The sequence below is a fragment of the Solea solea genome, chromosome 12, assembly GCF_958295425.1.
Source record: "Solea solea chromosome 12, fSolSol10.1, whole genome shotgun sequence".
NCBI classification, from domain to species: domain Eukaryota; kingdom Metazoa; phylum Chordata; class Actinopteri; order Pleuronectiformes; family Soleidae; genus Solea; species Solea solea.
Genome location: NC_081145.1, coordinates 14,972,290 through 14,985,524, shown reverse-complemented (window position 1 = coordinate 14,985,524; position 13,235 = coordinate 14,972,290). Strand labels below are relative to the sequence as shown.

General features: G+C 40.1%; 3 protein-coding genes across 7 annotated transcripts in view; 1 reads left to right on the top strand and 2 right to left on the bottom strand.

The window, feature by feature from the left end:
- Nucleotides 1-57: 57 nt before the first annotated feature.
- On the bottom strand, nt 58-5,503 carry pstpip1a (proline-serine-threonine phosphatase interacting protein 1a). 2 transcript variants are annotated; one of them, XM_058644596.1, is made up of 15 exons: nt 5,378-5,503; nt 4,285-4,385; nt 4,119-4,193; nt 3,954-3,988; nt 3,764-3,870; nt 3,567-3,629; nt 2,934-3,038; nt 2,664-2,709; nt 2,215-2,294; nt 1,778-1,876; nt 1,589-1,685; nt 1,326-1,410; nt 1,146-1,225; nt 512-609; nt 58-395 (listed from the first exon to the last, which is right to left on the bottom strand). In XM_058644596.1, the coding sequence occupies exons 1-15, from the start codon at nt 5,405-5,407 to the stop codon at nt 264-266; spliced, it is 1,233 nt and encodes a 410-aa protein (XP_058500579.1). In that variant the 5' UTR covers nt 5,408-5,503; the 3' UTR covers nt 58-263. The 2 variants fall into 2 exon arrangements, with proteins under 2 accessions (XP_058500579.1, XP_058500580.1); XM_058644597.1 differs by having other exon boundaries at nt 1,146-1,222.
- On the bottom strand, nt 4,944-8,513 carry rcn2 (reticulocalbin 2). The gene is made up of 8 exons (XM_058644598.1): nt 8,357-8,513; nt 7,401-7,514; nt 7,200-7,302; nt 6,914-7,110; nt 6,725-6,838; nt 6,547-6,640; nt 6,324-6,463; nt 4,944-6,183 (listed from the first exon to the last, which is right to left on the bottom strand). The coding sequence occupies exons 2-8, from the start codon at nt 7,512-7,514 to the stop codon at nt 6,040-6,042; spliced, it is 906 nt and encodes a 301-aa protein (XP_058500581.1). The 5' UTR covers nt 8,357-8,513; the 3' UTR covers nt 4,944-6,039.
- scaper (S-phase cyclin A-associated protein in the ER) overlaps nt 8,186-13,235 on the top strand; it is a 54,943-nt gene continuing 49,893 nt past the window's right edge. The window contains exons 1-2 of one of the 4 annotated variants that reach the window (XM_058644592.1): nt 8,186-8,403; nt 9,406-9,585. In XM_058644592.1, the coding sequence (XP_058500575.1) occupies nt 9,424-9,585 (162 nt within the window). In that variant the 5' untranslated portion in view covers nt 8,186-8,403; nt 9,406-9,423. Of the gene's footprint in view, nt 8,404-8,682; nt 9,586-11,650; nt 11,970-13,235 lie in introns of those variants that run through there. The other 3 variants (XM_058644590.1, XM_058644594.1, XM_058644593.1) reach the window with 3 other exon arrangements.

Here is a 13,235-nt window from a genome sequence, read left to right as displayed (position 1 = left end):
CTTTTGTGTGGTTGTATGTATGTGTTTTTGCAGAAACAACAGATCACACAATATCAATCACAATTAAGGACCTTTAATCCACAATAGCTGAATAAACTAGATGTAGTGACCTTTTGTATCACATCAGTTGGCAGCTGACATGTCAACACAACAGCCACAAAGGTAAAGTCATGTGAATATGTGCCATAGCAATAAATAACAGTGATAATAGCAGTTTTAAAGGATAATGTTTGCATAGTTTTGTATATGACTGTCACGTAAACTCATTCTTTAGCAAGGTAAGAACCAGGAACCAATCCTGAATGGCCGTTCCTTTGTACCATCCACCAACCATCCTGACCTTGATCTATGGCAATCACTGTGTCCCCAACAGATAAAGACAGCTCATCTTCCCCCTGAACAAAAATGGAAACATGGTTCACTGTATATTTCTTTAAAAATGAAAAAAACTGGAGAACCTCTGAATGTTTCTCATGTAGAGAGCTGGACATGAAGAAGGGAAGAAGCTGACCTGTGCCACATAGTCGTACATGGCCTTATACTCCTCACTGCTCAGTCGGGATACCTGAGACCCGGGAATGGAAGCATATACTCCGTCTGATGTTCCTGCTGTGGAGATACGATAGAATCAGCATCAGATCACTTACTCTGTGAAGCCACTTGGAAACTTTAAACTTAAACAGAAAGCTACAGCAGAGAGCTACAGCATTTTAAATAGATGTTATTGAACGTTAACATAAGTAATGTTAAGGTGGGTGATGTTGCATCCTGTGATCCTGCATTTGCTAATTAGTATAAGTAGTTATTTTTGCACATACACCAATTAGTGATTAGTGCTTTGCTCAGGGGCATCCCAGGATTGAACCAGCCACCTTCCAGTTAAAAGCCCAATTCCTTTCGTCTTGGCCATACACTTTTTTTCTCATATCTTTGTCCAAGTAAAGTTTTTTTTAAGTTTAATATTTAGGACAAAATACTACTTTTTAACTGGTACACTTGCCATTGGTTGGCAAACAGTGGGGTTAAGAATGACACTACATTAACAACTTGCTTCACACCCTGTGCTGAAAGAACAAAGTGGCTTTCATAGCCGTAGCTGTCATCATTTTGGAAAGTGAAGTGTTGCTTGAGTAACGGCACTATACCAGTAGGTTGCTCAACCGGCTCATTGATGTTCATCTTGGAGCCAGAGGAACAGTTTCCCTGCAGAAGACTCGAGAACCTACTAGTAATATTCAGCAGACACAACACAGACATCAAGATTTAAGAAGCATTCACGTCATCTTTTGTTATTATTATGATTTATTATCTTCACATTGGGTGACCTTTTAATGACTCCAACAAATCCAGCACTGCCGTTTCCCTCATGTGCAGCATCACTGTTGTAGTAATTCTGGTATTCAATTGGAGCTATTACAAACAAACAAAAAAAAACAAAAACAAACACTTGGTTCAATGTGTTGCACACAATGTATCATCTGCTTCCAAATGTGCCACACATTCTGCTTCAACCGTGAGATAATATTAAAATTTCTAACTTGGAATATATTCAAATCCAAACGAGGAAGGCTGCATGACAGGTGCTCACCTGGGGGGGTCGAGCCACTTCCTCTCGTCTCCACAAAGTAGTTATTGTCTTCGATGATGTCACATTTTTCCAGCGTATTTCTCACCTCCTCGTAGCACTGAGCGAAATGTGAAGGTACAGTTAAGCTGAGGGGAAGATGTGTCACAAAAAAAGAAAAAAAAAAGAAAGGTGACAGCAACTTCGCCCCACCTCGTCATCGCTCACACACTGCATTGATAACTGGTTGCAGTGCACCCACAGAGCATTCCTCAGGACGCTGAGGCGGTCTTCTTCCTGCTGCTGAAACATCTGCACAGACAGCACAAAACAGAGGGAAACGCTGAAACACGACACGTTCACTGTGCAGTACTGTGATAACAGTTGCTATGAAGTGGCATCACCTTGCACGACATATGCAACAAGCACAACTTCTGTCATATTACGACGTGATTGACTGATATAAAATAAAAGTGCTCAACGGCTGCTTCAGTTTTGTCAGTGGTATCATGTGTAGGAAAGTTTTGTTTTTTTGGTAGATGAGTGACTCATTCTGAATATAGGAAGTGTTACACAGCCTCATTGGTGGGTATTACCATTCTGACTAAGTCTGTACATTTTAAGATGTGTTCATTTTGTGTATACATTACCTCACATGTGTTAATGTGCGTTGATTCCCATTCTTGACGGGCCTTGTCAAGCTGTTCAATGTTTGATATGTATTGTTTCTCTGAAGACAAATTTGAAAAAAAAAAAAAAAAAAAAAATTAAAGCAAATTTGTGTCCAACAGATAGAGTACATTTAATCTCATATGTCACACTCAAGCATTTTATATGAGGACACACTTTTCTACCCACTATCCACTATCATGACAAACATAATACATATTTTTAATGCCATTTCTATAATATAATAAATATGTGAACCAGCCGTTTTCAAGAGATATATGATTTAAAACTTCTCCATATGCTTGTGTTATTTAATAAATCTCAAGTAAAGACTGGAAAAAAACAAGCACATTTATTTGGCAACCCCCCCAAAAAAACTAATCCCATTTCTAGCAGTAAAAATGAAAATGTAATTGCCCAACTTCCTTACCAGCCTCCTCTGCTACTTCTCTGCACTGTTTAGATTTGCAGCTCATCTGAAGGAGAGACATTTCAAAATGACATATTGTGTCATTTCTATTGATGAAACATAAATGTTTGCATCCTTTACAGGTTCTAGAATTTTTATTTTTGAAGTTTTAGCCACGACACAGAGTACACGAGCTGAGATGATGCACTTGATGCACACACACTGGAGGCCTTAAAATCAACACATGTCATTGCACTTAACCTTTCAACCATACACTACCATAGTGTTTACCTTCTCAATCTGTTTAGGAGTGGCTGCGGGAGCCATGCCCAGCTTCTCAGCAGATTGCTCCGCGTCATCTGCCTCCCTGCACCGCTGCTCATATAACTTTTTAGACTGTGAAAGATACAGAGTGGAAACCAAATGAAACCGTTATACCCATACTTTGTTCACCCACCAGCACTTTACTCTATGAAGCCTTGGGGGTTAAAGTGGTGGCAGAATGGGGGAAAAAGAAATGCATCAACTGAGCTCACTTCCTTCTTCTGAGAAAAATAGCACAACCTTGGGCTTCTGAATATGTCTGTTAGTGTTAATAATTTGCGACACTGTCTTCCTCTTACACATCTCACATTCCTTTATCTTACACTTAATGTACTTGTGTGATGGATCGTACTGTAGAAACATTTGCAGAAACGTAAGTAAGTTGAGTTAAGGCTTCCACAAACCCAAGGTCTAATTGTACAGATCATCATTTAAAAAGAGGAGTAAATCCGACTGTGATGGAGGTTGGAAAGTTGTAGCTGGCTTCCCTGGTTTGCAATCGCGTAGTGTGTGTCTGTTAGAACACAGTCTATAATGTTCCCCCAAGACTTGTATAAGAATGAAGCAGGAAACGTTGATTAAAATGTGATAAACGCTTACTTCGGCTGTTTTCTTGTAGAGTGAGACTTTTGTTTTCTGAACCCTCTCCATGATGACTTCAAACTGAAAAAGCGAAAGACCATAACGAGACAAAAATGGAAAAAATAGTCGCTGTCATCTTCAGAAAACCACACTGAGATGTGTGCTTTTTTTTAGATTTCCTCTGCATGCAAATGAGAAGATATTCTGTGTATTACCTTTTTCCTCTGTTCTTTTTGTCTCTCTCTGAACTGCTCCATTCTCTTCACCTCCTCCTTGATGAGACTAGAGAGTTGAATGTGCAGGCTTCCTATATTCTCAAGTTCTGAAAAATATTGACACACACAACTAAAAACCTGACCTGACAGCGACATGTGATATAACGCATGAAGCATATCCTGTCCTTACGTGTTTTCATATCATCTATAGATGTTCTTAAAGTGCTGTGGAAATAAAAACAAACACAGGATATCCATTAAAAATGATACCATTTCATTGCATTGAGACATTTTTTTATGTGTCTTTGGGGTATGAAATCCTGATGAGCACCGACTAACACACATAGACACTTACTTGAATTCTTGAAAACCTCCTGCCTTACGGGCAATGGTGACCAGATCCTTCCCATATTTCTCCTCTGCTAATGCCCTATAAATGACCAATAATACAGTTATATATATATATATATATATATATATATATATTTGTGTACAGTTTATTACTTTTTTTTTTAGCCCACCTCATTTTCATGAGCTCCTCCATGTCTTTACATGTCCTCCGGCCTTGATTAAGTTTCTCAATAATAGTCTCATATCCGACATTACTGATGAAGTCCACTCCCTGTGGTGACACAAAATACTCTCATAGTGAAAAACGTTCAAGAAACCCAGGATGTTAAGACCCATGTGATCATCCTCGTGCCAGCTGATTATTTGAAATAATAGAGCAGATGTTATGTCAAATATGATAATGCAGTATCATTGTGTACTACTATGTCTATGTCTTTACTGGTTCTCTTTTCCTCACACATGACGGTTTTTTTGTTCCTCACTATCTCATCTATAAATCGAGAGTGTTACATGCTTGTGTCTAAGTTATGTGTAGTTGCATTTGCAATACCCTTGATTGACTGTATATTTTACATGAGTGCACAGATCAGGTTGAGATTAATGAGGGAAAAGGAAGCACACGCGATCACACAGTAATCTGAAACCTCAGTAGAGTTCAGCTGATTATTCTTTCTGAATGGCAGGTTCCTCGTAAATGCTGTGGTGGTAAAAGGGGTTTGAGGTCTCACATACACTAAAACATGCTCTGTAATTGTATAAAATGACAAACTTAGCCTCATCATTGAGAACCACAAGCAATCATAAAGGTTACACTTTTACGGCCACAACATAAACTGTATTACGCTTTTTATTTGAGCTTTTATAAAACTAAAGTTTCACACACCGGCCTTTGATACAAACTGATAAATATGTACAACAACGGTCCAACCTCCAACAATGAGAGATTAAAGGTGTAACTGCTTATTTAATTACAAGAAGTTACCGATTTAGGGAAAAGTCAAGGGATAGCCAAGAGGATGAGAAGTCTACATGTAGGGAAGTTAAGACGACTGAACTGAAGTCACAGATAATCAAACAGGAATGTGATACAATTAATGTTTTCCAGGCAAAATACAAAAAAGGAACATAAATGCAATTTACAGAAATGCAAAGTTACAGAATTGCACACAACACTGACTTCACACTTCAACCAAAAACTTAAGCTTAAGCTGTAAACATACTCCGCAAATATTTGTATCATTGCAGAATTAGAAACTGACTCACCCAAAATGCATCTTTAAACTCTAATTTCATCTTGGCAGTGTAGGAATAACAGTCCTCGTCTCAGAATCCACTCGGTCACTTCACAAAATGCAGTAGCAGTGTCACAGGCTGCCGCTCAGTGCAAGTGAAAAGAAAAAATCATGACGCTTTCAGGAAACCAGCATTAGAAGAGCAACACACACAAACTTGTTTGATTTGAATGAGGAAGCGCTGCAGTGTGTCACGCTTCATGTCATTTCACCTCTTTGCGAGGGGAACGACCACAAATGACACACGGCTACAATTCTTCAAATACAGATCAGTAAATGAAATCAAATGAACTGCGTTTGTTAATAATTCACAGGGCGGTTAACAGAGCATTTAAATATTTAAATGAAGTGGCTGTGTTGTATTATGACATCTCTGCTACACATACCGTTATTTTAAACCTCAGACATTCACCTATTTTGCTGTCTCTGTTACAGCAACACGCAAACACCAGCATGCACATTTTGCAATAAATGTTTCCTGTTATTTTGTTCATTTGCTACTGCAATTTGACATGAACATCTCCCTCCAGGAAGTGACATGAACTCGGTCCCCAAGTGTTCGAGACACAAGACAGGAAATAAACCACATAACAACTACATGAAAACAAAAAGTGAAAACTTCACAACACCCAGTTATAATTCATCGTGTGAAACGTGCAGATGTCTGCCAAAGTCTGTCACTTCACTGTTCATGAATGTTTCTTGATTTTTTAAAACTTCATCCAGTGAGAGCTGTCCATCTCCATCGATGTCCATTTCCTTGATGAGGTGTAGGGCCTGTGGACAACAGAGAATCACAACACAGGAAATAAATCAGTGAATCAGAACATGTTGCCACAAAATGAGGAAGGAGATATAATTCTGACAGATGGGGCTTCAATTTTTAATGAGATTTGACCACTTAAGATAAAGTTTACCTCTTCTCTTGCTGAACCGTGACTATTAGGTGCGACCCAGCGGAGCTGCTCCTCTCGATTCAGCTTCCCGTCCTTATCTTGGTCATAGAGCTCTTTAAACCGCACTGTTTCTTCAATCTCCCACTGTGAAGGTGTATTATCTAATAAAAAAATAAACTCCTAACATTAGATGGATTAAAAACACAAGTCTATCTTTTTCAAAAAAAAATTGCTGTTGTCTTACCATCGCCACGGACATCTCCAATAAATTCACTGAGACTAATAAATCCGTCTTTGTCCGTGTCATATTCACTCAGGACATCTTCAATGACAAAATCCTGTCAGAAAAGAAGGCAAATCATTAAACAGTGGGACAAAAACATTGTCAGGTTTTGCAGAAGTGGAGGACAAACTTGTCTTACAGACATGTGATCCACTTCTGATGGATGAATGAAGGCGAGAAACTCATCAACATGAAGGCCAGGTATGCCGTCCACGTCAGCAAAGTCAAAGCGCCTCCTCTCCTTCAGATAGAGCTAATGGGGGATAAGAGCCTATGTTATGGTATTTTCCACATATGAGTGTCAACATTACAGTAACTGTGAGCACACCTGTCTGAGAGACTCTTGCTCTGGATCCTCCATCACCGTGCTGTCATCAAAATTTACAAGTTGCCCGTGAGTAATTGTGTTGTACTCCTGCCATGTTACGAAGCCATCTTTGTCAAGATCAAACTCCGAGAATCTCTCCACTGCATCATCCAGAGCATATTTTCTGTAGACATGCTGAATCCATAGAGTGATCTCCTCTGCGGGGAGAAAACAGAGCAGAGAGACTAAGTTGAATCTTTTTCTTTCTTTTTGTTCTTTTTTGTTACTGAGGGAAAAACTAATTTACCAACACTCAGCAGGTTGTCAGCATTTGTGTCAATTTTCTTCACAATTTCTATCAGTTTTTCTTTTTGCTCTGCTGGGCTTAGTTTCTTGATCTTCTCTGTGTCCTACAGGTGAATGAAATGAGTAAAGAAAATAGTGAACAGGTGACAAGGATGGAAAAACTGATTGAGGAGTGTGTGAATAATGGGAAATACTGAGCCACCAGCAGGACATTCATGTCATGTTCAGACAGGTGCTCCTGGTGAAGATGGTTATGTGAACTTTGTCCAAGTCCAAACTGGAGCATCAGCAATACCAGCAATGCAGTGGATGCCATCTGTTGATTAAAACAAGAACAACAACTTAAATTGTCTTTGTATAAAATTTTAAATTGTACCTTGAATGGGCTAGATGACAAATAAGCTCAAGTCAACAGCTCTTTTAGGTTTAAAATAATAATAATAATACTAATAATGATGATAATATTAATACTAATAATAATAATAATACAAATCTGGTAGAAACAATTGTCATTGTGATGTCAATATGTACAATCTACAAATGACAACAAACACATTGTACAGGCTGTTTGAATTGCGATAAATGTAGATTGTGCTAGTTTTGTTAGGCCAAAAACTTTCCATAAAAGTATGTCATTGTTTTTGCTTTGTTTTGTTGTATACTAATCGTCCACAATGGTGGTTGGCCTCCTATACAACTATATCCCCTCACTCATACTACAACACCTAGAAATGAGAAGTGAAGTAGTAGTAGACAGTGGATTTAACTTCATGTATTTTTACATTTACTTATCGATTTTTACTATTCTTTCAACTATGGAGGAAGTAAGTGAAGTTTTAGGATGGCAGAAAGTGTGTTAAGGGGGCAATATCACTGTTTTACGCTGATGGAATAGAAATAACACATTTCGTGTGGGGATGGTGGGGCGCAAATCATATCGTCATCGCAATATTCAACAACGTCATCGCATATCGGTCGTTTGCTAGTCATATACCCTCGCCTGTCTCGTTATGACCGGTTCCTGTTTAAAGTTGAATATAATAGAGATAACGGAACAAGTGACATGTACAGGCACACTTGAGACACGAAAAGCTTAAGTCAGTGGTAAAGTAAGTGCAACAAAGACGTCGCTAAGTGTAAGTAGAACGTTGTTATTACCGTAGGAAGTTCTCCACACAAGCGTTGACGAGTCGTTCACCCAGGCGGTAAGCACTTCCGGTTTGAAATTTCAAACTAAATTACCTAACCCTCTGACTACATGTCTGCTTTTATTTACGTTTTGTCAGTACACATGTGAACAGAAGTGAAGAAAATGCAACGATCTGTGTGAACAAGTGTATAGTCTGCAGAACAAGTGAACTGGTTTATTTAATGTATTTGACTTTCTTAAAAATGTCTTGTTCCGTACATTCACATTACCACTCTATATTTTTGAGACTGGTATATATTTATGCAACTTTTCTCCCACTGAAAATGAACTGCCAGGGCAGATCAAAGGCATGCAAGGTAGATCAATCATGCTCAATCAGATGTAAGGCAACATCATGTGTACTCATTACTGAATGTGAATAAATTATTATAAATACACAGACGGAAGGCAAGAGGACAAAGAAAAAACATTTCACCATTTATTCGATCTTGATCTGAGTTTTTTAAGGATTTGTGCACAAAAAAAGATTAAAATCTGATATTGATGGTAAGAATTCTTACTGACTATTAATGTATTATTAGGAATCGGATCACATACAAAGGTAATGGTCATAGAGGAGTGGTGGACAAACTAATGGCTCCATAAAATTAAAATGAGACAAATGTGGCGATAACGTACGTCTACAATTCCAAAAGCTTTTATTTTGAATGCTGTCTCACTGCTTGGCATGTTCATAGTCGACTTTACGTTCTCTGAATAAATCAACCAAACGTCCCGCCCGGTCATCATGGTTGCTACGGTGACTACACGAAGCCCCGCCCCGTAGAAACATGTCCCACCCATTGGCCTAAATTCTCTCAAATCTGATTGGTCCGTCTCGATGTTGTGTCCATGTTACGGCGAATTTATTGGACAATTTCAACGACAGTCAAAAATATAAACCTAAAACACTTCCTGCTTCGGTTGCCCTCTCACATCCTGGCATGTTTTTTCCTTCCCGACAGTGACAACATTTTTTCCTTTGTTTGTACACTTTTATTTGTCACCGACTGAGCAGTGAACATACCGCTGCTCGATGTCTAAAGATAGCCGCCATGATGGTCGACGGCGGGGTGCTGGGCAGAACCGCATCGGCCCGAGGGTTAGCCAAGGTGGGGACGGGAGGGAGAGGTCCGGGTGCAACAACTCCAGCTCTTCGCATGGAGCAGGCAAAAGCAAGAGTGTCACAACTTTGAAGGTAAGAAATGAAACCAAAAGACTAATATGATGATGCACACATAGCTACCTGAAGCTAAGTGACTGGATAATAGAGAATGGGCTCTCCCAGCGAACAGTTACTGCAGTGAACGGGACCGTAACCTTCTGTAGGTGTGATCCTATTCCACACTTTTCTCCCTCCACTGGCATCTGTGTGAGAATGTATTATCTTATCATAAAAGGGACAGAGTTGGAAACTAGCAATAGCTATAGTCGCTGTATGCAAACCATGAGTTTATACAGCACGTGTCTAGCTGGTTGGAGTGGTACTATGGGTATTTGCAATCTTCCTGTCAAATAAACCATACAAATATGAAATAAAGCAACAATCTGACAACTGGATGTAGTCTAACATCAGAGTGAAGAGACGTCTGCAGCAGATTATGAGGTGTCTGTTCTCTCATAGATGGATAAATAGTACCAACACATACACAAATAGCACATCAACTATAAAATACACACAGACTTGGAAAGTCATTGGGGGTACAACAACAGGGTTAAGAATCACAGAGCAGACACAGAATCACAAAAAGCAGGGGTCATGTATAAATAAAGAACTGAATTCATACACTCACTGACCTCTTTATCAGATAGAGAAGAAACAAAGTGACAGGAGTGTCAACCAGTGTGATCTAATGCTGCTGTCGTCCATCTTTAAGGTTCTGCATGTTTTCCATTGAGAGATGCTCGTCTGCGTTCCTCTCGTTTCAAACCAGACAGTCTGTCCTCTTCTGACCTTTTGCGACTTCTCTAAGAGAAATCCTGCTGTAATTATAGATTTGCTGTTTTGAAACTGTTGTTTGTCAAAATCCCAGTAGATCAGAAATACTCAGACCAGCCTGAGACAACATCCTGATTCTGGTCACATTCAAAAGCTTGATTTGAATGTTCAGGAGGTTTGTGTTGACGGGCTGAACACTCACTCACGCACGCTTTATCCTCCACATGAGGGTTGCGGGGGTCGCTGGTCCCAGTTAACACAGGGCTAAAGGCGGGGTACACCCTGAGCAGGTCACCACGAAGAGAAACAGCCATCTACTTTCATACTCAGAAAGGCAGAAAGGCCCTAGTTCGGATCGGGTTGCAAACTTGAGTCTTCTGGCACTTCTGTGTAGAGATTGATAAAATTGGTAACCAAGTAGCAACCGGTAGTGACTTCACCAATAAGAATATGAACTCCTTTTTTGAAGCATCGAGATTTACAATTTGGCCAGTACCTTGTTGAGGTTTTTGTGACTGGAAATTCACAGATGTTACTCACAGTCAGTCACACTCATGTCCCCTCATGTTTCATGCCTTATTGTCTATTAAAATTGTCGTCATGTGCTATTGAAGAAGACCTGATAATAGTGATGGAAACCTTTAACTCCTCAGCTAATAGTTTACTGATGCTATTAATGAAGTGAAGTGCAACCAGCAGAGTTGGTGGCTATTAATTCTCTTACTCTTGGTTAACCTCATGCAGCAAATTAAAAACACTATGACCAGTTTTTATACATACGGTCTGTGGTGGTGACAGAGGAGGTGTCATGATGGTCTCCTGAAGTGTTCAGCCTGCAACACAGTAAAGATGAGCCCCCCACTGCAGATCAGCAAGGATGCTGCACAAGGTATCCTGTTGTCCCAGCTTGTCACAGGTTCCTGCAGTTTGTAAAATTGGTAGCCACTTAAACCATGGGTTTTGTCTCCCAGCGTTGTATGAATTTTCAAATGCAGAGTCCAATCACATCCAGAGCTTCAGTCAGTATGGCAAATGCACACGCAGGGGTGTGTTGGCACTCCCCGGTTCTGATTATTCAGCTATACTCCTCACTGGCAACACTGGATGAGGGGGGCAGAGTAGCAGCCTTGCTGTGTGCACATGACTATGCTGTGCATTGTTGTGGCAGAAGGAGAGTGAGAGATGAGAAACAGAGTGAGAGTGGGGGCTTGGATGCAGAGTGCTGGGAGCAGAGGAGAGAGGCTGCAAATGTAAGACGCTGAGAGCAGTGTAGAGCAGAAAAGAGAGGAAGGCAGATGGACAGCAGCAGGCAGTGAGGTGGGCCTAAGAAGTGGCTGCTAACTCAGCAGAGAACTGCAGGCTCAGGCTGGATTACAGACGGAATAGTCAATGTTCCCGGGCTACTGACCACTTGTCTCTCACTCAGTTGCTACTGTTAGAGGAGTTGACACAGCTGGGCAAGTTGCCATAGCAGTGTGGACTACACAGTGGGAGTCTATTTTGGTCCCGCTGTCAGATGACGATGTCACCTTGTACAAGAGGCAGTGCTGGTGTCGGGGAACAGGTTGCCTGAAGTTGGTTGCAAAAGTATGTCAGGAGTGGATGAGGAAGAGGAATCTGCTCACAGGCTCTACTTCATTTCTGTATGTATTCACTAATCTCTTGCTTTTCTCTGTCTCATAACTAGTTCTCACTCACTGTCTTGCTGTGCCTGCATCTGTTTGTAGAGCTTGCCAAGGGGAAACCTTACACTTGCCCCTTACTCAGCACAGTCTAGAAAACAAGCACGGTCTCTGTTGCATGGGGAATGACTGCCAGTCCGGAGAATACAGCACGAGTTATGCTTCACAGCTTATCGTCCCCCTTTTTTACAGTACAGCAGCCGAGTTAATGGCTTGTTTTGCAGCAGATTGAGTGAACCAATGCGAATGTTGCAGTGAGTCTTTTTTGCCTTCAGGCTAGTGCACACAGATAGCCATCTCATAACACCCACCTGTCATACGAGGACCGTCAAGTGTTTGGATTACAAGAAACCCAGCATAAATATCTACCGTCCACAGATTAGTGATGGTGCACCGACCGAGTTGTTTGATGTTCTTTATCTTTTTTTTGCAGTGTTTTTGTGCTTTCCGGAATGAAGCACAGGCCAGGCAACATGTAAAGAATTTTACATGTTGCTGCCAAAAGTAGGTCAGCTGGATATCTCCCTGAGGGACATTAAATAGCATCAGACCAGTCCACGCATGCTGTTTCTACATGTGTAATATCTAATTAGCCATGTTCTTATTATTATTATTATTATTATTATTATTATTATTATGTTAGCCTTGAATTGCAGTTTGAAGATGTTGTCATATAATATCTATTGTCTACATGTATGGCTACTTAAAAAGAACCGTCATATGTTCAAAAGCAAGTGTCGTATAGAAATGATTTAGCTATAGCTGTTTTGTCTGGATAATGTTGCCTGAGAGAGACTGACCGGCAACGAGAATGGTTTGTTCCCCATGACTCATTTGCTTTCAACAGAAAAACTAGCTCTCAGTCTTTGATGTTGCATTCAGGTCACAATGGTTTTGTTTGTTTGTTTTATCTGAGACTGCATTTTGTAGTTTTATGATCAAAGTTTGGTGTGCATTTTCATCACCATCAGATTAAATCTTCTTTGCTGGAAGTGAATGGGAGATCCACATTGATACACTTTTTGGTAGCTTCTGTGTTGTTGTGTAACCACATTCCCAAAAGTCAGAATATTCAGTGATGTAAGGTTTAAAAACACAAATGATTGCAAAGATGCTTTTGTGCATGTGTATTTTTCCTTTGTTATTGTGTCGTAAAATTGAGTTGTTGCTTTTTTTGTACTCTGGGATGGGAAGGCAGATGCCTTCACATTAGTAGATGCTGCGATG

What these genes read in the sequence shown, in the direction of transcription:
- rcn2 (XM_058644598.1), bottom strand. Translation starts at nt 7,514, where the DNA reads ATGGCATCCACTGCATTGCTGGTATTGCTGATGCTCCAGTTTGGACTT. An exon ending in ATGACATGAATGTCCTGCTG is followed by an intron (nt 7,303 to 7,400) that starts GTGGCTCAGTAT and finishes ATTCACCTGTAG; the next exon opens with GACACAGAGAAGATCAAGAA. An exon ending in CAGAAGTGGATCACATGTCT is followed by an intron (nt 6,641 to 6,724) that starts GTAAGACAAGTT and finishes CTTTTCTGACAG; the next exon opens with GATTTTGTCATTGAAGATGT.
- pstpip1a (XM_058644596.1), bottom strand. Translation starts at nt 5,407, where the DNA reads ATGAAATTAGAGTTTAAAGATGCATTTTGG. An exon ending in CTCCTAAACAGATTGAGAAG is followed by an intron (nt 2,710 to 2,933) that starts GTAAACACTATG and finishes TCTCTCCTTCAG; the next exon opens with ATGAGCTGCAAATCTAAACA. An exon ending in CGCACATTAACACATGTGAG is followed by an intron (nt 1,877 to 2,214) that starts GTAATGTATACA and finishes CTGTCTGTGCAG; the next exon opens with ATGTTTCAGCAGCAGGAAGA.